At 39.9% G+C, this 23,325-nt stretch overlaps 1 protein-coding gene across 1 annotated transcript in view; it reads left to right on the top strand.

Moving 5' to 3' along the window:
• The window catches only part of SIN3A (SIN3 transcription regulator family member A), a 69,478-nt gene extending 48,043 nt beyond the window's left edge, over positions 1 to 21,435 (top strand). The window contains exons 16-21 of the mRNA XM_090269974.1: positions 1,642 to 1,811; positions 5,386 to 5,559; positions 12,336 to 12,428; positions 13,610 to 13,704; positions 17,437 to 17,644; positions 20,365 to 21,435. Coding sequence (XP_090126100.1) covers positions 1,642 to 1,811; positions 5,386 to 5,559; positions 12,336 to 12,428; positions 13,610 to 13,704; positions 17,437 to 17,644; positions 20,365 to 20,595 — 971 coding nt within the window. The 3' untranslated portion in view covers positions 20,596 to 21,435. The remainder of the gene's footprint in view (positions 1 to 1,641; positions 1,812 to 5,385; positions 5,560 to 12,335; positions 12,429 to 13,609; positions 13,705 to 17,436; positions 17,645 to 20,364) is intronic.
• Positions 21,436 to 23,325: the final 1,890 nt, after the last annotated feature.

Below are 23,325 nucleotides of genomic sequence, written 5' to 3' on the forward strand. Positions count from 1 at the left end.
AATAGGCAGAACAGGAATGAAGATAGAGAACTCAGGAAAAGGGAAATAAGGATTAATTATATGCTTTAAGTAATTCCATGCCACCTACTTCTAGATAACCATTCCATTCTACATTAAATAATTGAGCTATGAGCCAAAATCCTTTCATGAAGTCTTGTTTCTGTGCTCTTGAGGAAATAGCCAATCTATGGAAGAAAAATTTTTTTTTTACTGTTAATGTAAGAAGCCCATGTGTGGCCCTCGCTTTCAATCTTTTGAAGACCTAATAACCCTGGGAATTAATTCTAAACTCTTTATCTGTATTAATTGTAGTATGAGAGAGAAAACTTTTGGAACTTAATGTGATGATTCCATCTGCTTGGGTAGAAATAAGAGAAAATGGCCTAATCCTGGCTTACCACCGACTTACCTTGGTTTGAGGCTTACATAGTTGGGTCTTGAGTGGTAATGCCAGTCTCACCAATCATAGCTCGTTGCACTCATAGCTTTATTCTGGCAGAACAGCAGTTTTTTTTTCCCTGCTCTAGGACAACTTATGGCTGTGCTGTGGTCCTGAACAAGGTGATACTCTGATGAAACTCAAGCCAGTTGCTTTTAAATAGTTATTGCCCTGTTTTGTCTGTCTTGAATGAGTCTGTCACACTGCAAATGAACGGAGATGGAGTCAGCTTTTGCTCTTAGCCTTTTTGCCCTTGTACAAACTATAAACTGGTTACAAAGTGTCAGTAACAAAGGGTTTCTTCGTTTCAGTGAATTTTTTATTGAAGTGCAACACATATACTGAAAAGTACACAAACCCAAATTGGATAGCTCAGTAAATTTTTACAAAGTGAACACAACTGTGTAACTACTACCTAGATCAAGAAAAACACAACCAACACCCCAGTAGTCTCCTCATGCCACTGTCAGATCTTCATGTTTTTGAGCCTTATGTACATAAATGGATCTTACTTTAGTAAAATAGGCAGACTCCTTTCATTGTTCCAGTGCACTCTGCTAGTTTCTGACATCTCTGTAACAACTGATAAGATTCCAGCTGGTGGCAGAAGTGATTCATGTGCAGCTACAGATACTTCATGCAGTTTGTGAAGTACAGCTTTGAGAATTCATTTTTAAACAAAAGGACTTTAACAAGTGCAAATGAGTTCATTATTCATAGAGGATTTAATTTGCTCATCTTTTTTCTGTTCCTGAGAGGTTTCCCAGTTTTGAAGTGTCACTCTGTCTACCTTTTCTCATCTGCCCCTTTGCTTCCTGGAAGTAGTTTGCGAACAAGTGACTCCTGTGAGGAATGCTCTTTGCAGGCAGGGAGAGCAGTTTTCTCTCAACACAGACGCCAAAAACTTTTTGAAGAAACCTCTTTCCAGGGATATTTTGCTCTTTATCATGCAGAGCCCAGCCTAGATGTCAGTAAGTGTCTTTCTGGCATGGTCACAGTGGTAGTCATTGTCCTCTGATAGACAGCACTGCTTATTGTAGCCTCCTGTCTTATTTTGGGTCTCTCCAGATTGAGGGGCATGTTCCATGTATCTGGGTTTTTTTCTTTCAGTCCTCCTCAGGCCAGCTGAGGGGCCTGCCCTGCTCGCTCTTCTGATCTTTTCCTAGCAGGGTAAGGCCTCACCTGTCTCATCTCTCCCACAGTGGATGTCGATGTAGAGGATTATTATCCTGCTTTCCTGGATATGGTGCGGAGCCTGCTGGATGGCAACATTGACTCATCACAGTATGAAGATTCGCTGCGAGAGATGTTCACCATTCATGCCTATATCGCCTTCACCATGGACAAGCTCATCCAGAGCATTGTCAGACAGGTGAGGGCAAGGGTGGGTGAGGGAAGACATCCTTACCTAATGATGGGCCAGGCACAGAGAAAGGGATTATAATGATGCGTATGATTACTTCTGTAGAGGGGAGAGAATGCTGTGGGATGTTTTTTAACAAAGTAGTTGCACTTCAGCACATAACTGACTCCTCTGCTTTGCCCAGTGTCCCCGGCAGTTGGGTGAGCCTGCCTTAGATCTGGTTTTTGGCTCCGTTTGTGCTGACTGCCTGTTGAGCCAGCATTAGTCCTGAGCCTGCCCTCTGCCTTCCTGGTCCAGCTCTGCCCTCATCTACCAAGGATGAGCTCTCAGCTGTAGTCTTTTCTCTTCTGTAGGTGTTGGTAATTCTACACACTTTTCCTCATTTAATATTTGAAGTCCTTTTTAAAAGGAAAATTTCATATACGTATCATCTTTTATAATATAGTACACACCTGACTATGTGAGTTAGCTTTGTGGTTGGTTTTATAGTCTGTTCCTGTGGCACCCTTGGAGTTTGTAAATATGTTTGTTGTTCTAGACAGCAATGTTGATTTCATAAAAACAGCATACAGCAGTCAGGTTTCCATTTCTTTGCCTTGAGTTCTGAACTCCAGATGGGAGTCTGTAGTAGATGCACTACTTTCTTCAAAATGAAAACTTGCAAAAAGAAAATTCTAATTCTAGAGTCCACACTGCCATGATGGAAAGAAAAGTTTGTTGCTCAAGTTTGGGGTAAAGTATGGAACCCTTTGTAGAGTACCCCTGCTTCTTCCTAGATTCAGGGAAGTATGTGTCATATAACTGACTATTCGCATCTTCACGAAAGTTCTCAGGCAGACAGTATTTTTCCTGAAAATTGAAGAAATTATTAGCCCTTTCCTTAAGGGTCTGTATGGAAGCAATTTGCTATGGTTGTATATTTTGAGAGATTAATCTCTGTTAACATCCTCTAAAAGTTGCTCTATGCTTATGTTATTGCTTACAAGTTTGCTGCTTCTACAGCTAGGAGGAATGTCCTCATACTGCCACTACAACAACATTCTAAGTTCAATAAAACTTTTTAGAAGCTGAGTTTGGTTTATTGAAACAATAGATAGAATTTGTCCATTTACTAGAAGCACCTGGTTATGATTTTTAAATTTTTATTTATTTTTTAATTATGTTTTATTAATTATGCTGTTACAGAAGTCCCAGTTTTTTTCCCTTTGCTCCCCTCTTCCCAGTACCCCCCCTACCTCTAGCACTATCACCCCCCATAGTTCATGTCCATGGGTCGTGTCTATATGTTCTTTGGCTTCTCCCTTTCCTATACTATTCTTAACATTCCCCTATTTTGTAACTACAAATTATATTTCTTAATCCCTGCACCATTTCCCCATTCTCTCTCTTCCCCCTCCCAGCTGATAACCCTCCATATGCTCTCCATATGTATGATTTTGTTCCTATTCTGGTTGTTTGCTTAGTTTGTTATTGCTTTTATTTTTTAGATTCTGTTGTTGATAGCTGTGAGTTTGTTGTGATTTCAGTGTTCATAATTTTGATCTTTTTCTTAAATAAGTCCCTTTAACATTTCATATAATAAGGGCTTGGTGATGATGAACTCCTTTAGCTTTACCTTATCTGAGAAGCACTTTATCTGTCCTTCCATTCCAAATGATAGCTTTGCTGGATAGAGTAATCTTGGTTGTGAGTCCTTGCTTTTCATCACTTTGAATACTTCTTGCTTGCAAAGTTTCTTTTGAGAAATCATCTGATAGTCTTATAGGCATTCCTTTCTAGGTAATTCTCTGTTTTTCTCTTGCTGCTTTTAAGATTCTCTCTTTATCTTGAACCTTTGGCATTTTAATTGTGATTTGTCTTGGTGTGGTCCTCTTGGAGTCTAGCTTGTTTGGGACTCTTTGTGCTTCCCGGACATGTATGTCTCTTTCCTTCACCAAAGTTGGGAAGTTTTCCTTCATTTTTTCACATCAGCTTTCAATTTCTTGCTCTTCCTCTTTTCCTTCTGGCACCCCTGTGATTCAGATACTGGCACGTTTAAAGTTGTCCCAGAGGTTCCTAAGCCTCTCCTCACTTTTTTCAATTCTTGTTTCCTCATTCTGCATTGGTTGACTGTTTTTTTCTTCCTTATGTTCCAAATCATTGATTTGAACCCAGGTTTCCTTCCCTTCACCATTGGTTTTGTGTAGATTTTCCTTCGTTTAATTTAGTATAGCCTTCACTTCTTCCTTTCTGCGTTTGCCGTACTTAAGCATATCTGTCAAGTGGGCGAGCATTGTTATCACCAATGCCACTGGAACCTTGATCCGTTCCCTCTTTTGGTCCATACTTGTCTGTCTCCTGATCTTGACAGCCTCCTGTGTTTGTTTGTCTCTGTGTCTTTATTAGGTAGAGCTATTGCACCTGTTAAGTTGTAAGGGGCAGAGCCCTAGGTAGTTGTCAGTACAGGGCAACCCGTTTCACCACGTTGTGATGCTGTGTGTGGAGGAGGGGTCTGAGAGGGAACAGTGCTGCTTGTTCAGCACTTGCCCCTTTCCAGGCACTTCTTCCGCTTCCCGTATAGGACTGGCGCACCTCTAGCTGTTGCCCTGGCCGTTGTTCCCAGAGTGTGTGGATCTGCGGACATTCTAGGGCCCTGGGGTTCCTTTAAACAAGCAGACTCTGCTGAGAGACCAGCAGTTTCTTCCTTTGCCCCAGCCATGACTGTTTTTGCAGTCAGAAGCAATGAGGCTTTATTTTCACTGGAACTGTGAGCTGTGCCGTCTGGTCTAGTGCTGGGAGCGCTCCCCAGATGTCTCTACTTTTTAAAACCTGTGACTGTGCTTGCCACAGACCTGCCGCTGCCGCTGCCACACCATGGCCTCTCCACCCCTCCTAATTGTCTGGATGAGAATTTCTTCTCTATATTTTTGTTTGTTGGACTTCCATGCAGCTCGATTTTCTGGGACTTGTGGTTGTCTCTAGCTTTGAGATAGTTGCATTCCTTCTCAGTGGTGGACGGAGACACATTGTGTCTGTCTAGGCCTCCACTTTGGCCGGAACTCTACTGCATTTTCCTCCCAAATTTTTATTCACCACACGTGGGTGAGGGACCAGCTGGTTCCTTGTCTGCACCTGTCCTACCGGTCTGCGTGAATGTGGTTTCTTTAATTCCATAGTTGTCAAACTTCCATTCAACTTGATTTCTGACAGTTCTTAGTGGTGGTTGTTCTATATTTTAGTTGTAATTTTGATATGGTTGTGTGAAGAAGTGAGCCATGTCTGTATATTATGCCAACTTGACCAGAAGTCCTAAGTGCCTTAGAACTTTAAATAAGCAGCACATTAATAACCATTGCCATTGGTTTTGCTTTTAAATAGATATGGAAGTTTTACTTATGGACCAGTAATATGGTTGAAGATTTTGGCTTAGTTATTCCCCAAGAAAATAAAAATAGTGGTTTTCTGTGACTTATTTTTAAGAATTACCAATTCCAAAATACCTCTTTTTGTATTGAGTTACTGGAACTGTCAAAGTAAGGTTGGGTGTGTGACAGGGAGAATACTTTTCTTGGTTCATTGTTGACCTGCCTTTGCTTGATTCCAGCTGCAGCATATCGTGAGTGATGAGATCTGTGTACAGGTGACTGACCTTTACCTGGCAGAAAACAATAATGGGGCCACTGGAGGCCAACTGAACACGCAGACTTCGAGGAGTGTCTTGGAGTCAGCCTATCAACGGAAGGCCGAGCAGCTCATGTCGGATGAGAACTGCTTTAAGGTGAGTTACTCATGTGATCAAGGACCATGCTGGTGACAGTTTAAGATAATGGGACTGTCCACTGGAAGTCAAATACAGACCAGAGTTCTTTCACCCAGTGATTCCGTTGAAGGAAATACAAAAACATGGAAAAGTTGAAGTAAAGTCTTCCCAGGACAGTCTCTTTCTTGCCTTAAAAAAAATTTAGTTGTTCTATATGATTTTTTACAATTCTATATTCTGCTTTTTTTCTGAGCATTTTTTCATATGATAGTGCTTTGTAAGTATATTGTTTAAAAATATAATCCTTTATCATTGTAGAAAAGAGAAGAAATGCAAAGAAAAATCGCCTCCAATTCTTCCCAGAAATAATTACTGATGACATTTCTAAACTTTTCTGTGCTTATATATATTTTGAAAGATTATATTGGGCGAAAGGTTCTGAAAGTTATTTTGCTCAGCAACACCTCTGAGTCTTCAGCATCTTGTGACTATTTGATATTTCATTCCTGTCTTGTTTGACACTTGGGTTGTTTCCAATTTTCCACTATTGTAATAGCTCATTTGAAAAGCATGTCTCTGAAAACAACCTAAATGTCCAGCTCGCTATGGGAGTGCTTAATGGCAGCACGTTGTATGAATACTGGATGGAATATTTTGCAGCCCTTAGAAGTTAGTTATAAAGTATAAAAGTATTGAAGCAAATAAAAGGATACAGAAGTATGTGTACTATGATTGCAGCTATGTAATAAATGTATATAGTTGAACAAAGCCTATATGTATTTGCACAAGAAGAGCCTGGTCAAGTTGCCCAGAATAAGATTTGTGGTTGGCCGAGCTGAGAGCAAGCTAAGTAACAGTTTGACTTCATTGTTTGTGTTCCATCTACTTTAATGACCTGACCCCAAATTTTTCACTTTGTTGTATACTTCTGCTTCAGCTGTTTTCATTTCTAATTCATCACCTGTAATGTTTACTTAATTTAGAGTCAAAGAACAAAACAAATTTCTTAGTTCAGTCCTCAGATCTGATGTTCTAATACCTGATGACTTTCCCACTACAGAAGAGATCCCTTAAGCTTTTCAAGGTTTTTAATCTATAAATGTTTATTATGATCTTATTGTGTGTTAGTTTCAATGGTGAGAGAGAATTAGCATCCCCACCCTTAATGAATTAACAGGGTATTAAATTGTGGCAAGGGCCTGTGAAGAAATGGACAGAGTCACCCTGTAGGTAAGAATAGTTGTCAGTGGTAAAGAGCATAGAAGGAACAACGGCTTTGTAACCAGGAAAATTGTGTCACCACAGTGATCCTCTTCTTCAAAATGTTTACATGGAGAATAAAATTTAATCTGGCCCTGGCTAGTATGGCTCAGTGGATTGCACGCCGGCCTGCGAACTGAATGGTTGCCAGTTCAATTCCCAGTCAGGACACATGCCTGGGTTGCAGGCCAACCCCCGAGTTGGGAGCATGCGAGAGGCAAGCAGTGAACATTTCTTTCTTTTACACATCTCTCTAAGAGTAAACAAATTAAATGTTTTTTAAAAAATTAATCTGTTAGCACTAAGCATTAGCAGCCCATCGAACCCCCTGCTGCCACCACCCCTATCTCCAGCGTCCTCTCTCCTTATTTTTCCTATGTACATTCTACACTGATTTTTAAAAATCAGGCATTTTTACCTTTCTTTATGTCCATTCAGACTCTTTTTTGTGCATTTACACACACGCACACGGCACATACACGCACACATATATATGTAGAAATAAATTCTAGATTGTGCATACTTTACATTCTGCTTTTTTCATATTTAATAGTATGAATGTACCGATTTTTTTAATTCATTCTTCTATGGGCATTTATTTCCACTTTTTTATTATTTCAGATAGTGCTACATTGAACAGCATTTTCCGTATTGAGCTGGCCCAAAAGTTTCTTTAGTTTTTTTTGTATGATGGCTCTAGTAGTGTTTAGTTGTCTTTAACTTCATTCAAAATAGTTTTGTTAGATTGTATTATGACAGCTGTCATTTACATTCATTTAAAAAAAAATTATCAAAACTGGTGAATTTTTGTGCAGCCATTTTAATATTGAAGATGGAAGTAGATAACATTTTTGGCATATTATGCTTTTTTTTAAAGTATATTTTATTGATTATATTGTTACAGTAGTCCCAGTTTTTTTCCCTTTGCTCCCCTCTGCCCAGTACCCCACTCCCTCCAGCAATCCCTCCCTCCCCTCTTAGTTCATGTCCATGGGTCATGCATATAAGTTCTTTGGCTTCACCCTTTCTTATATTATTCTTAACTCTCCCATCTATTTTGTACCAACGGGTTATGCTTCTTAATCCCTACACCATTTCCCCATTTCTCCCCCTTCCAGCTGATAACCCTCCAAATGATCCCCATACCTATGATTCTGTTCCTATTCTGGTTTGCTTCGTTGGGTTTTGTTTTTATTTTTTAGATTCAGTTGTCGATAGCTGTGAATTTGTTGTCATTCAATGTTCATAATTTTGGTCTTCTTTTTTTTAAGTCCCTGTGACATTTCATATAATAATGGCTTGGTGATGATGAGCTCCTTTAGCTTTACCTTGTCTGGGAAGCACTTCATCTGTCCTTCCATTCCAAATGATAGCTTTGCTGGATAGAGTAATCTTGGTTGTGGGTCCTTGCTTTTCATCACATTGAATACTGCTTGCCAGTCCCTTCTTGTCAGCAAAGTTACTTTGGAGAAATCAGCTGACAGTCTTATAGGCACCCCTTTGTAGGTAAGTCTGTGCATTTCTCTTGCTGCTCTTAAGATTCTTTCTTTGTCTTGAACCTTTGGCATTTTAATTATCATGTGTCTTAGTGTGATCTTCTTTGGGTCTAGCTTGTTTTGGGACCCTCTGTGCTTCCTGGACTTGTATGTCTATTTCCTTTACCAAATTTGGGAAGTTTTCCTTCATTATTTTCTCACTTGATCTTTCAATTCTTGCTCTTCCTCTTCTCCTTCTGGCACCCCTATGATTCGGATGTTGACACATTTAAAGTTGTCTCAGAGGTTCCTAAGCCTCTTCACATTTTTCAATTCTTGTTTTCTCATTCTGTACTGGTTGACTTTTTTTCTTCCATTTGTTCCAAATCATTGATTTGAACCTTGGTGTCCTTCCCTTCACCATTGGTTTTGTGTGGATTTTTCTCTGTTTCATTCAGCATAGCCTTCACTTCTTCCCTTATGCGTCTGCAATACTTAAGCATATTTGTCACACCTGTGAGCATCTTTATCACCAGTGTTTTGAATTCTGTGTCTGTTAGGTTGGTTATCTCCTTGTTGCTTAGTTCTCCCACTGGAACCTTGATAAGTTATGTCTTTTGGGCCATACTTCTCTGTCTCCTCATCTTGACAGCCTCCTGTGTTTGTTTGCCTCTGTGTCTTAGGCAGAGCTGTCGCACCTGTTACATTGTAAGGAGCAGAGCCTTAGGTATTCGTCAGTACAGGGTGACCGGTTTCACCATGTTATGGTGCTGTGTGGGGAGGAGGGGTCTGAGAGGGAACAATGCCGCTCGCTCAGCACTTGCCCCTTTTCCAGGAACTTCTCCCTCTTCCATATGGGACTGGTGCCCCTCTTGTTGCCCTGGCTGTCGTTCCCATGGTGGGTGGCTCTGCGGTTGTTCTAGGACCATGGGGGCCCTTTAAACAAGCGGGCTCTGCTGAGAGACTGGCAGTTTCTTTCTCCACCCCAACCCCCACTGGTTTGCAGTCAGAAGCAATGAGGCTTTATTTTCCCCAACTCTGGGACCGTGGGCTGTGCGGTCTGGTCTGGTGCTGGGAGCGCTCCCCAGGTGTCCCTCCTGACTTTTTAAAATGTGTGACTGCGCTTTCCGCTGGCCTGTTGCTGTTGCCACCGCGACCACACCATGTCCTCTCAGCCTGGCTCCACCCCTCCTACCTGTCTGGTAGAGTATTTCTTCTTTATATCTTTGCTTGTTGGGCTTCCATGCACTTTGATTTTCTGAAACTTCTGGTTGTCTCTAGTTTTGAGGTAGTTGTATTCCTTCTTAGTTGTGGAGGGAGACGCAGTCTGTCTTTCTAAGCCTCCATCTTGGTAGAAGTGCCCATGTTGTGCTTTATTATTTCAAGAAAGTTTGAAACGCAAAAAAAAGTCGCGTGCATGGCATAGAGAAGTTGCTGAGGTGCTGCGACTGATCAAACTTGTCAAAAATGGTTTGTGAAGTTTCTCGGTACTATTGATATTTTGGCCAAATAATTCTTTACTGAGGGGCTATCTGATAGATTAGAAGATGTTTAATAGCAGCCTGGCCTCTCCCTACTAGAAACAAATAGTGGGAGATAGCCAACATACTCAAAATATACAAATCAACAGTTTTTGGTGAAAATGAAAAACATGTCTTTTATTTTATGAAAAAAACTAAACAGACTTTTTCGCCAATCCAATATGTGTGTCCTTGTGTTCATGTGTTAGTATTTGTCTAGGGTAGAGAGAAACAACTGAAATTACTTGGTCAAAGGGTATGCATATTAAATATTAATGGATATTGCTATTCACTCCTCAAAATGTTAGTCTGTACCAGTGTACACTTTCATAAGTGTCGATTTCCTTAGTCACTTGGTATTATCAGACTTCTTTGTTTTTGTCAGTTAGATGGTTAGAAAATTACATTATTTAAATTCACATTTCCATGTTTCCTACTGTTGCCCTTTTCTTCCCTCTTCTGTGTATTGCTTACTCATATCTTTCACCTTTTTGAGGGGAAGATGGGTATAGTTCTTTTTATATACTTATTAAAATACAGTTGTCTCTCATAATTTCTCTGAAATTGATCTCTTTCTCTGTCCCTCAGTGCCCACCCGAGGGTCACTTCAGTGACGTTAAATCTTTCTCAGCTCACTGAGGAGGAATTATTTACTCTTTCAAACATACTGTTCATATCTCTAAAATAGTACCTTTGTAGTTACCTAGTTAATAATGTAGACCTAACTGTTTATATTTATGCTTCCTTTACTAAATTGATCTCCAAACAAGAAGCCATATTCTTTTAAGTGTGCCCCTAACTGATAAGTAGTAGACATTTAGTGTCTGTTTGGCGAGTAAATGAAGTATAAGAAGGATATTGGTGGAGGAGGCATGTAGACGGGGGGTCTAAGTGGTAGTAGAGGATCTTGGATCTTTAGGGCCACACTAAGTAAATGGTTTGGCTCTTCTTGTACTTGGTGAACAGTGAAGCATTTTTAAGGACTAAATATCCCACTGGGTTTGAATTTCCAGGAAGATCGATTTGGTAGTACTGAGTAAGGAGGAATGGAGGAATCAAAGGCCTGTTTACTGCTGGAAGCAGTTACCTAATTTGGGTGGTGGATGAAGGCAATCTAATAATGAAGGTAGTCAAGACTTGGGGAGTGGATAAAGAGGTGAGAGAGCTGGGTGAACACATGGTGAAGGGCCTAACAAGACAGGCAACAGGTGGAGGAGACTGTTGGGGTGAAATTGAATTCACTTTCAGCATGTAGAGAATAAACTGTCTATTCAATATCACTTTAAAGCAGTGGTTCTCAACCTTCCTAATGCCACGACCCTTTAATACAGTTCCTCATGTTGTGGTGACCCCCAACCATAAAATTATTTTCGTTGCTACTTCATAACTAATTTTGCTACTGTTATGAATCGTAATGTAAATATCTGATATGCAAGATGTATTTTCATTGTTACAAATTGAACATAATTAAAGCATAGTGATTAATCACAAAAACAATATGTAATTATATGTGTTTTCCAATGGTCTTAGGCGACCCCTGTGAAAGGGTTGTTCGACCCCCGAAGGGGTTGCAACCCACAGGTTGAGAACCGCTGCTTTAAAGGGTGATTTCCTTAGAGCAATAGGACTAATCTAGATACTCTAGGTCATCCTAGGGGTAGAAGGGTTTAGCAAACTCCTAGGGGCAGGTTTTTTTCTAATCTATTTTGGAAGTACTATGTTTGTATTTGTGTGTATATTAGGAATTTTTAGAGCTTCTGCAGAACAACACCAGGAACCATAACTGGCTTCTGGGCCTATTTGCTTACTGACTGTGTATGCTTGAGAAGTCAGAACTCTCTGATTTTTAGTTTTTTCCTGTGTAAACCAAGGAAGTTGAAATAAACAATTCTCAGATTTTCTTCTAAGCACTGATCTACTTCCATGTGATTTGGATTGTGACCTTGTCTTCAGCAAGGCCTTAGGATAAGGACATTGAGAATCTTAGTGTTCTGGAAGGGGAGGTCCATGTTCCACCATCATTTAATAATTCTTTTGCGCAAAACATGACTTATCTTTGCCTCTATCGGTGTATTACTTTTAAACATGAGGGTTTGAAGAACTTCTAATGTGACTAGTATCATTGCAGCAGATCACTTCTTCATATGTCAGTGTTTTTCTTATGTTCCATAGTCAGGTAATCTTTAAACACTGTAGACTTATTTACATCTTTGTATTAAGTGTTAGAAATGGGATTATCAAGTGAAATGGCTTTGACATTTTGTAGTTCTAGCTTTAAAGCACTCTTACTGACATTGATTATTCTAGCTAATTCAAGAAGTATGAAACATAAAATGGTGCTTTTTACACTAACATTTTATTTTTCTTAGCAAGATTAAACCTTTGTCTTTTTAATCACCTGCCATCTAAGCATTTAAGTATCTTCCTCATCTCTTCCACTAGAGCAGAGTGGTATGACTTTATTACTCCCAACCCTTGAGAAATTAGGTTATAGCTTTGGAGGTAGTCTTTTGTTCATACTCAGTTTTCTTATTTGCAGCTTATGTTCATTCAGAGCCAAGGCCAGGTTCAGCTGACCATTGAGCTTTTGGACACAGAAGAGGAAAACTCAGATGACCCCGTAGAAGCAGAGGTATGACAAGTATATTACAAAAACTGTGCTGAGGGGAGCTGTCATGTCCTGAGAGATTGTCCTTTGATCGTTTTCTAGAAGGCCAAGACAGCAATAGGCCTGTTTAGGGGTTAGGACCTGATGCTTAAAGTACAGGTCATAGCTGCGAGTGGTAGCTATTTGGGGTTGATGTCAGTCTCATCTAGCTCTCAGTAAAGCCATCTCCTCTGAGGAAACCTTGCGGTTGGCACCTTCCCTGTTTTTCTCCAAAAGTGTAAGAAAAAAACAAATGAAGTGCCATCTGCCTGTTATCATCTTGACTTTTTGTGTCATGTTTACTTTTTGTTGGATTAGATGAAGCTAGGAGATCTTTACCCCTCCAAAGTAGACAGAGTGAGTTGGTTATCATAACTGGGTCTAACTGGTAATGTTAATGAGAGATCCAAGCCACATGCATGATGTTGCAGGGCAATGGAGGACAGACTTTTGTGGGAATATTGGCTCATGGTTGCTAAATCATTAAATATTTTTAAAGAGATGCTAGAAATCCAGATTTTAATTTGAAAGATAGTGATTTTCAGACATTTGCCACTAATATCTATGTATTTTTAATAAAAATGCTCTGAAAAAATTATTTTTAATGCTCTGTGAGGAAATAAAACTTGTCAGTGAGCCATCTTCTGCACACTTATGACTTCTGGTAATTTTTAAGTATCTCAGAGAAACTTGGGGTTTTGCTATCTAACGCAGCAGTTTTAAACTGGTGTGCCACAGAATTTTTAAAACATCCAATACCTGACTATTTAGTTAGGGGCACTGACCTCTTTTCCCTTATACTGTCAAATACAATGACGACAACATCCAACACAGTAATAGCCATTCTGTTTGAAAGAATCAAAATTATACCTTTTTAAAATTTTTTGTCAGATTGGTAAAAAATATATTTTTTGGTGTGCCACAAAATTTTAGTAAATAGTTCATGTGTGCCATGAGATGAAAAATGTTGAAAATCACTGATGTAACAGAATTTTTTAACTATTTCAGTACCAAATAAAAAGCATGTCTTTATGGGAAGAAACTTTTTTCTTTTTAATCTTGAAATTTTAGGGATCTAAGACATCTTAGTCATAGAATTTGCTGATGAGGTTGGCACTCAGGTTCTGTGCTCTTTCCCCACCCCTATTTTGTGTTTATAATCCTAGCGCTGGTCAGACTATGTGGAGCGATACATGAATTCTGATACTACCTCTCCTGAGCTTCGTGAGCATCTGGCACGGAAACCAGTATTTCTCCCAAGGTGAGTGAACCAAGTCATGTATTGGCAGGATACACATGTGTGCAGTTGAGCAGTGGAGAGTTAAATAACATTCAGATTCTTGATTTTAAAAAAGTTATTTGTTTGTTTGTTTGTTTGTTTGTTTATTTATTTATTTATTTAGGAGAGGTGGGAGGGAGGGAGAAAGAGAAGCAAGAAACATCTTTTGGCTGCCTTCCATATGCACCCTGGGGACCAAACCTGCAGCCTTTCAGTTGGAGAGACAATGCCCAACCAACTGAGCCATACTGGCTGGGGCCAGTTTTTTCTTTTTCACTTCCTGTAGTCATTGTTCTGTCTGCTGAGGACACTAGTCAAGGTTTGTTTTGCTGTTAAACCAGAAGCTTATCTGGAGCTCATGCCAAAGCATCAGGGAAGTGAGAGTTTTAGAGAATCAGCAACAACTTACTTACCTTACAAGGGATAAGAATGTGTAAAAGGACATAAAGATAAATCAGCAAAGGGAAAAGGCACCTGTGACAAAGTCAGAGGAAGCCAGGCAAAAGCTTCCCAGAGATCTCTTCCATTGGAGTTACAGAGGATGCTCTGAATTCCTCCAGCAATGAATTGTAAAAATCAGTTTGAAATGCTGTCTGCGAAGGAATCTTACTAGGTTCTCTCTCAGTGCCATGGTTTTTTATTGCATGCTAGTTGTGTAGGCACCCTCTGCCTAATATGTGCCAAAATTCCAGATTTCCAGAAGGAAAGCACATTTTCAGCATAAACCACATATTATGTGCAGTTTATATACAGTGAGCCACTCTTATCATTTAGGGAATAGCGGAAACTCCCAAAATCCAAGATCCCAAGAGACAACCTTATAAGCTGGCCTCTCAGAGGACAGTCTTAACCCTGCTATGTTAACTCTCTTCACAGAATCTTTTCAGTCCACCTCCACCCTCATATGTGCACAGATTGTAATGCTGGGCTGGTCCTCTATCTAAGATTGAAGAAGAGTTTCAGAAGTAGAAAATAGGTTTTGCTGTAGAAGAGTGGCTTGCTATCTTGCCAAAACTTTGGAATTGAAATCTCATGTTTTACATTTTCAGAAAGTTGTTATCCAGACTTAGAGACTCAGTTCTAATCAGAACATGAATGGGTATGAGCACAAGGGGGCTTTGCCAGTTTTCGTTCACTGATTTCATTGAGCAGGCTTCAAGCAGCTGCTCTGTGCCATGCCCCTCTCTCAACAGAACAGACTTGATCTCCATGCTTATGACACAGGAACCACCATGTTGGCAAAGTTTTCAAAAGATTTGTAATCTGTATTGTAGACGGTTCAGGGAAGGGAGGCACTTTCACATTCTATGGGGAAAGCTATAAATTGATAACATTCATTTTTAGGTCAGGGCCATTCGTTTATGGGACCATTACCCTAGAACTTTGGTTTCTAATAATTTGCCTTATAGCTAAGGTTCTCAGTCTTTCTGGCCTTGAAACCCCTTCACTTTTAGAGATTAAGTACCTCCAAAAGTTTTTGTTTATATGGATTACATCTAGTAGTAACATTTACCACATTAGAAATTAAAACTGAGAAATGTTTAAAAGGTTTATGAATTCATTTTAAAAATAACAATACTAATAAATCCATTATATGTTATTATAAATAATTGTTTAATGAAAAATTATTCCAAAACAAAAATTAGTGAAAAGAGTGGCATTGCATTACATTTTTGCAGATATGTTTCATGTCTGGCATAATGGAAGAACAGCTGGATTCTTATATCTGTGTCTGTATTCAGTCTGTTGCACTGTATTTTGTTTAAATGTGAAGAAAATCTAGCTTACTCAAATATGTAGTTAGAAAAAATTATTTTTATAACCTTTCACATAATTGTGGATATTCTTGGATATGACATCAGAACTCTTCAAGTGGTAGTTTCTTAAAGGTTAGTTGCAGTATCAGTGGAAGCACCAATGATCTCTTCATACAGTTATGTCAAACCATTGGTTTATCTTGTAATTTGAATCTTTTTCATCCATGATTTTACAACTTTGTGCAATTGGTTATTTGGAAAGTAATAATTTACTAAGTTATGCAGGCCTACCAGATGTTTACACATTTTCATTTTATAATATCCAAAAACTCGTAATATTGCCATTGACCTCATCAAACACATCTTTAAATAATAGGAAGCCGTTAGCACATATTGATAAGTACCAGTTTATCCAAATTCATAGTTTTACATGAAAGCTTAAATCTTACAATTGGCAACAAATTTGTTTTCCTTGATGTGCCAGGCTCCCTTGTTCATTTTGAAGAAAATATGTACCAGATAATCCTAGGTTGACTAGTCAGGTCTTGCAGGTAAAATTGGTGATCCATTATTGGTGATCCATTTGCAATTTGGGTGCTTTTCTTCAAGGGTTCCACTGTACCTCAGCAAATGAAAGTGATTCCTGTGTAGTTCCCATGTTACCATACAGCATATTAACATGATGTGAATTGAGGGGCTGGGATTTAATTTAATAGTGTTATTTCTTCATCAAAGATATATATATATATATATTTTTAATCCTCACTAAAAGACATGTTTCCATTGATTTTTAAGGAGGAAGGGAGACATCAATGTAAGAGACAAATACCAATCAGTTGTCTGCTGTATGTGCCCCAACCAGGGACCAAACCCACAATCCAGGCCCTGACCAGGAATTGAACCCACAGGCCTTCAATGTAGGGGAGCAATGCTCCAACCAGCTGAGCCATGCAGCCAGGACATCAAGGGCATTCTTAAGTGAAGCCATCTTTCTTTTTAATTGCCAGTGCATGGCCAGAGAAAAGTAAAGATTTCTAAGGATAGTTTGGTGCCACCACCAGCATTTTTGTTAATTGCTTTTGCACTGTGAGTACAAATAGTAGTGCACTAAAAAGAGGGGAGAGGGCAAATAATGTGTTAGTATTATGAAATTAGTATCAGTCTTACAGAACTCCTGAAAAGGGTTTTGGGACTGCCAGAAGTCCTTGGACCAAAGAACTTTCTGTCCTCCAAAAATACATGTATACAAAGATACTCACTGAAGCAGTGCTTTTAATGACAAAAGTATAGTTCACAACCTTTCTCTGCTTGTTGTTGGAGAGAATTAAGCTCTAAATACCTACCAAAACATCCATTTATGTTTATCTTCCTTCCTGTGTATGTAGAATAGTATTAGTTATGTACCATCTTTGGAAGAATTGAAAAAAATAGGCATTCAAATAATTTTCTGTGCTCTGTGGTTCAGATGAGGAACCCCTGATTGATTCCTGTTGAGGAACAGTTAAATTGAGGCACATTCCTCTGTAGCCATTAAAAGATAATGAGACAAATCTTTGTGTAGTGAAATTAAAACATCTTCATGACTGTCAGTGAAAAGTTGAGAATAATAGACTAATACTTACAGTGTGTAGAATTTTTGTCTTGGACAGATGACAAAAGCAGAACCTTAGTGAGTGATTATATACGCTATTTCACAGAGACCTAGAAGGTTTCAAAACTGCTAATTGGGGCTACCTCTGCCAAGGCCAGTGGGTCTTGAATTAGGAGTAGGAGGTGGTTGAAGATTTCTGCTTTTTATTGTGTTTATCCCTACAGTTGATTTTTTTTTTTTTTTTTTGTATGTATATAATTAAAACTGTGATGAGTGGTGTGAAGGTATATAATCAGAAAACTCTTGGAGGAGGCTTAAGAATCTGTCTGGACCGGCTCTCATCCTTCAGGGCTTTCTGCTTTGTAGGAACCTGCGGCGGATCCGGAAGTGTCAGCGTGGTCGAGAACAGCAGGAAAAGGAAGGGAAGGAAGGAAACAGCAAGAAGAGCATGGAGAATGTGGATAGCCTGGACAAGCTGGAGTGTAGGTTCAAGCTGAACTCCTACAAGATGGTGTATGTGATCAAGTCCGAGGATTACATGTATCGGAGGACTGCCTTGCTCCGGGCTCACCAGGTGAGAACCACTCTCCCCAGCCGTGACAAACCTACCTCAGGCTTTCTGTTTTTTTCTTTTCCTTTATGAAAACCTTTACTTGGATTTGAGAATTGTTGAGTGAGCTGGTATATTAGGTTGTTGAAGATGCTATAACAAAGTACTGCAGAGACCATGTGACTTAAACAATAGAAATTTATTGTTTCAGTGTTTTGAAGGCTAGAAGTCCAAGTTCCAAGTGTTGGCAGAGTTGGTTTGAACCTCCAGAGGGCTGCCAAAGAGAATTTTTGCTTTCCTCTCCTAGACTCTGGTGGTTGGTTGGCACTTTTTGGTATTCCTTGACTTGCAGATCTCTGCCTTCATCTTCACATGGCATTCTCCCTGTGTGCATGTGTGTGTCCAAATCTCCCCCCCCCCCCCCCAGTCATATTGCATTATGGGTTCACCCTACTAACAGTATATAACCTCATCTTAACTAATTATATCTATAACAACCTTATTTCCAAATAAGGTCACATTCTGAGATACTGAGGGTTAGGACTTGAACATATGCATTTGGAGGTGGGGCACAAAACAACCCATAAAAGCTGGTGGCATGTCCCAGTGAAGCTACTCCCAGCATTTACTGTCAAGTGGTGCTGCTTGTATAAAGCCTACCTGTCTTCAGGTGCTTCCTCAATTGTGAAAGCTTCGTGGTGCACTTACGTACCAGGTACTGAGCCAGGCCCTGGGACTACAGCCATGAAATAGAGCATAATAAGGTAGTGTGATACACACTACTGAGGAAAGAAGCTTGGTGAAGTGGCCAAGGGTAAGTGATGTGCAGGCCCAGCTTTTGTTGGGATGGCAACCTCTCTAAGGAAGTGATGCATAAGGCCTGAGTGACACAGATCCAGCCTGGTGAAGAGTTGGGGATTGGTACTTTCTAGGCAAAGGAAACAATTGCAAGGCTGGGAGGAAGAAGAATGTGTGAAAAATTAAAACCGTCAGTATGGGTAGAGCCATAAGGAAAGTGAGATATGTGAAGTTGGAAGGGTAGGTAGAGGCCGCATTGCTTAGTCTCATATACCATGGTTTGGATTTTGTTTGCGGTACATTGGGACATTGGTGACAATGATGGCTTGGACTGCGTGAGAATGAGGCTGAGTATGGGCACAGAGCTGGAAGGGTAGAGACCATTCAAAAGACTGCTCTTGTCCAGATGAGATGTGATGGTGACTTGGCAGTGGAATTGTAAGAATTAGACTGGAGATATAATTGTCAGGTAATGATCAGATTCTCATTTGAGATAAGAAAAAGAACACCAAGGATAATGCCTGGCAGTTTTTGTTATTTAGTTTTGTTTGTTCTGCTTGAAAAGTGGGAATTTTATGGATACATTTGTTAATAGAACGGGGTTACCATGTTTGAGGGGCAGATGAAGCACTCCGTTTTGAACTGCTTTAGTTTGAAAGGACAATAAAACATTTAGGCAGGAGATGCTGGGTGGACAGTTTAATGTACATACTTCTCTCATGGCGCTGTGTGTTGTATACCTGTGTCTCTTGATTCAGATTATTTGGGTAGCTGGGCAACCCCTAATTCATCCTTTTCCTCTACTCTGCTTTGCACATGGGCACCAGTTAATATTTACAGGATGCATAGGTAGGAATGTAAACCTCCCCTGGGGATCTGCTGTGCCCTGCACTCTGCTGGGCAGGGTGGAGGTAATACTCTGAGGGAGAGTGGGTTTTAAGCCATCCTGTTACTTAGAAGTGGATTGCCATACTGCTAAAAGAAATGAGCAACAGACACAACTCAGGTCTCACCTGGGGGGGGGCATATTTGAATCAGCTGCATTGCTGATTATAAAATGTAGATTGGTGGAAACAAGGAAATCCATGTTTATCAAGTTGCCCTGGTGATACTAATGAATGCTAAAATTGAGGAGCAGTGAGCTTGTTCTGCCCAGACCCTGTGTTGGCATTTCTTCGGTGGCTCAGTGGGCCCCAACTCTTTACATGCTTATGTTCTTAACCTTTTTCAATTCTCTTTAAACATAGACTCCTGTTGTTTTTTTTCCTCACTAACCAGTGGTATCAGAGACTTGAGCCCACACCTTTGCGACTTTAGGAGAAAATTGGGTTGGCCAAAAAGTCCATTTAGTTTTTTCCATTTAATAAAAGACACATTTTTCATTTTCACCAATAACTTTATTGATTAGGATATTTTGAGGATGTCAACTGTCTCTTGCTTTTGGTTTCTAGTGGGTAGAAGCCAGTGGTGCTGCTAAACATCTTCCAATGCATAAGGCAGACCCATAGCAAACAATTATTTGGCCCAAAATGTCAGTAGTACCAAGAAGCTTTGCAAACCACTTTTGATATGTTTGATCTGTCACAGCACCTTCTCCATACACTATACAAATCTTTTTTTGTATTTCAGTTGCATTTTTACTTTTCTTGAAATAAAAAAGCATAATACACCAAAAGTGTTACAGATCTTCTTCCATTTTCAGATGGCTGCACAAAAATTCACCAGTTTTGACTTTTTTTTTTAATGAACACAAATGACAGCTGTCACGATACAATCTAACAAAACTTTTGAATGAATTTAAAGATAGCTAAGCACTACTAGAGCCATTGTACGGAAAAAACTTTTTGGCCAAACCAATATTTGAAGGTTTGTTTTTTTTTGTTTTTGTTTTTGTTTTTTGGTTCTAGTTCATGGGGTTTTTTTGTTTGTTTTTGCTTGTTTTGCAGTCCCACGAACGTGTAAGCAAGAGGCTACATCAGAGGTTCCAGGCCTGGGTAGATAAATGGACCAAGGAGCATGTGCCCCGTGAAATGGCAGCAGAGACCAGCAAGTGGCTCATGGGTGAGGGGCTGGAGGGCCTGGTGCCCTGTACCACCACCTGTGACACAGAGACCCTGCACTTTGTGAGCATTAACAAGTACCGTGTCAAATACGGCACAGTGTTCAAAACCCCGTAACTGCAAAGCTAGAGCAGATAACTTGAAGGAGGTGTGTGTGGGGTGGGGTGGGTTCACATGCCCTCACACACACTGAAGAAACAAGGAAGATGCCTTTCAAGCCTCACTGGGCCTCTCTGGGACATGGCCACCTAATATGTGTGTGCAGACTGGCACCAAGTGGGCTACATGTAATAAATATGGGTACCTTACAAAGCAGATCAGAGCTGGAACTTTCCCTAAAGGGGTTGGGCATTATGCTACCCCAGAGGGGGAATCACATGCAAGCACAGACATGAAGCTTGTTTGCACATACCAGCAGAGCTAAGACTGGAGTCTCCCGGGTCCTGACCTTCGATGAGGGAACCAGGTGCTGTTCACATCTTGGCTGGATGGCCATACATTGACAAACAGACTGGGGAAGGATGCAACACCATGATGGGTTGTAATTCATGGTCACTGCTCCTCTTCTCTCCCCCTCAAAGGGGAACAAAACTGGATTTGATTTTTTTTTTTATCCTGGTCACTCGAGCACATCTAGAGTATCCATTAGATTTTATCTGGGATCTGCAGTTTGGCTTTGGGATTGAACGTCTTGTGGATTTGATTCCTGACAAATCCCTTGCTGCCTCCCTTTTATTCTCTCCTCTGGTTATCAACCTCAACAAGTTCAAATTAGTCCTTTTTAGCTCCCGTGGAACTATTTTGTACCTGCTTCTTTACAAGTCTGCCCTAGTGCCATCCACCAGCTTTACTCTTCTCTCTCACACACACAATTTTAACTTGATTTTTCCTTTTTTTTTCTTTTTTTGTAAATAATGTACATACTGTCAATTTTTTATTAAAAGAAATATGCTTTGATGTGCTAGCATAACTGTTCTACCTTCTTGTGTACCATAGTTCTTTGTGGCTTCAGATTTAGTACCTATGAACAGGTGTGCAAGACATTTATTACACTTTTTACCAAAGGGAGTTACTGTTGTAGTACTTTTGTGTAAAACTTGTCTTTCCCTTGCCCCAACTATTTTTTTTTTTTTTTTTTTTTTTTTTGTAAATAAATAAAGTTTGGTTCTTAAGGCATACACTTGCAACCCAAGTCCCTTGTCCTCACCAGAGAATATTATGAAGCAAGGATTTAGGCTCAGTTCCTTTTCAATGGTACTAACAGACTTGCTTTAGTTAGTGGTTAACTACACTTATCTCAAGTCAAAATATTCCAAATTTTTGAAGCAGAATACTTAATTCTTTCAGTATGTTTTTTCCTCTTATTTCCACTATTTGGAAATATGTGATATATGGGTAAGTTATCTAGCTATATAGTTTGTATTTTTTTTCTTATCCTTATTGGAAATGGGGGTGAACAACTTAAATACCAAACCAGTATTTGAAAGAAGTGTGTATAAGGTGTGTGGTATATAATTGGGGTTGGGAGGGAGAAGATTTGGTATACTTCATTACTAATTTCAAATGGACACAACACGCACGCACACACACAAATTTAAACTGGCAGATATTTAAATGTGTGATTAGGATTTTTATATGTGTCAGCCTGGACTTCTGGCAGGTTTTCCTCCAGCAATCAGTGAAATCCCTCCAGAAATCAGGGAAAGTAATCAGTGTTTTGTTTGCTTCTTATCCCCCTACCCCCTGAAAAAAATAATTAACCCCACAAATTTTTGGCTTCTGGGTTTTCAGAATACATGGTAGACTCCTGACATTCTTGTTTGTGTGGGGAAGGGGAATAACATGAGACTGAACCCAGAAATGAAGGGTGGCAAAAAGGCATTATGAGAGGAGATTTTAGGATGAAGCTAGGGCAGTGTCTGACTTGGGGATGGAGTGATACATACCAATTAGAGAGGAGAGATCTTCAAGTTTTCCCAGGAATAAGTCACCCATTCCCCTCTGCTTACTCATGAAAGATCCTGTTGACTTGGGATTATGCGGGAAATTGATAGGACCCCAGTTGTTGCTGTCCCTGCACAGCATTATGTCCAGCACATCTGCTTGCAAAGTCGGGAATGGTGTTTCAGGGCCAGCTCAGGAGAAAACCCCAACCCACCAGTGGAACCAAAAAGAAAGGGAATGTCACCTACAGGCAGGCTTTTCACAAGCAACATTTTTATCCCTCTGTCCTCTGACATTTGAGCTCCAATCTCTAAATCCAGCCTGTATTATAGCCAGCAAATTATCTTCCTTCTCAGTTGTTTGGTATTATGTACTCAGTCACCTTTCCGTGTGATTTGCATTTGAAATGTAAATATGACTTGGTTAGTATTTCTATTAAAACATCAGGGCTAATGCTGTGTATATAATTTTCTTACTAATGATTTTATAGACAAGAACTCTGGCAATCCTAGGAGGAAAAAAAGGAATGTGAAAATGAAACTAGAGGTGTCGCTGGCGTTATGGCTTCTCTGAACTCTTCAGTCCTGTATGGTGGAATACATTATTCTATTAGGATTTTGAATGCTATGACTTAACATGCTATCACAAATCAAAATATTTCCAGAGTTCTGGTGATGACCAACAGTTAGCCACAAACATAAAATAGGAAGCAGAGGAAGCGGGTTACTGGGGTGCAAAGCCCTCCCTAATTACACCATGTCCATTCCTGGCACCCTTATTCTAGGTTTTCAAGGGAGCCAGAGGTATGGCTGATACTGGAGGGCCAGAGGCTTCCCACTAGTTGCTGCTGAGGCCGAGTAATCTGCTTAATGGTCCCTTTCTCTGTCGCGGGACTTTTGGAGA

The sequence above is a fragment of the Furipterus horrens genome, unplaced genomic scaffold (assembly GCF_987537825.1).
Source record: "Furipterus horrens unplaced genomic scaffold, mFurHor1.1.pri manual_scaffold_3, whole genome shotgun sequence".
Lineage (NCBI taxonomy): Eukaryota > Metazoa > Chordata > Mammalia > Chiroptera > Furipteridae > Furipterus > Furipterus horrens.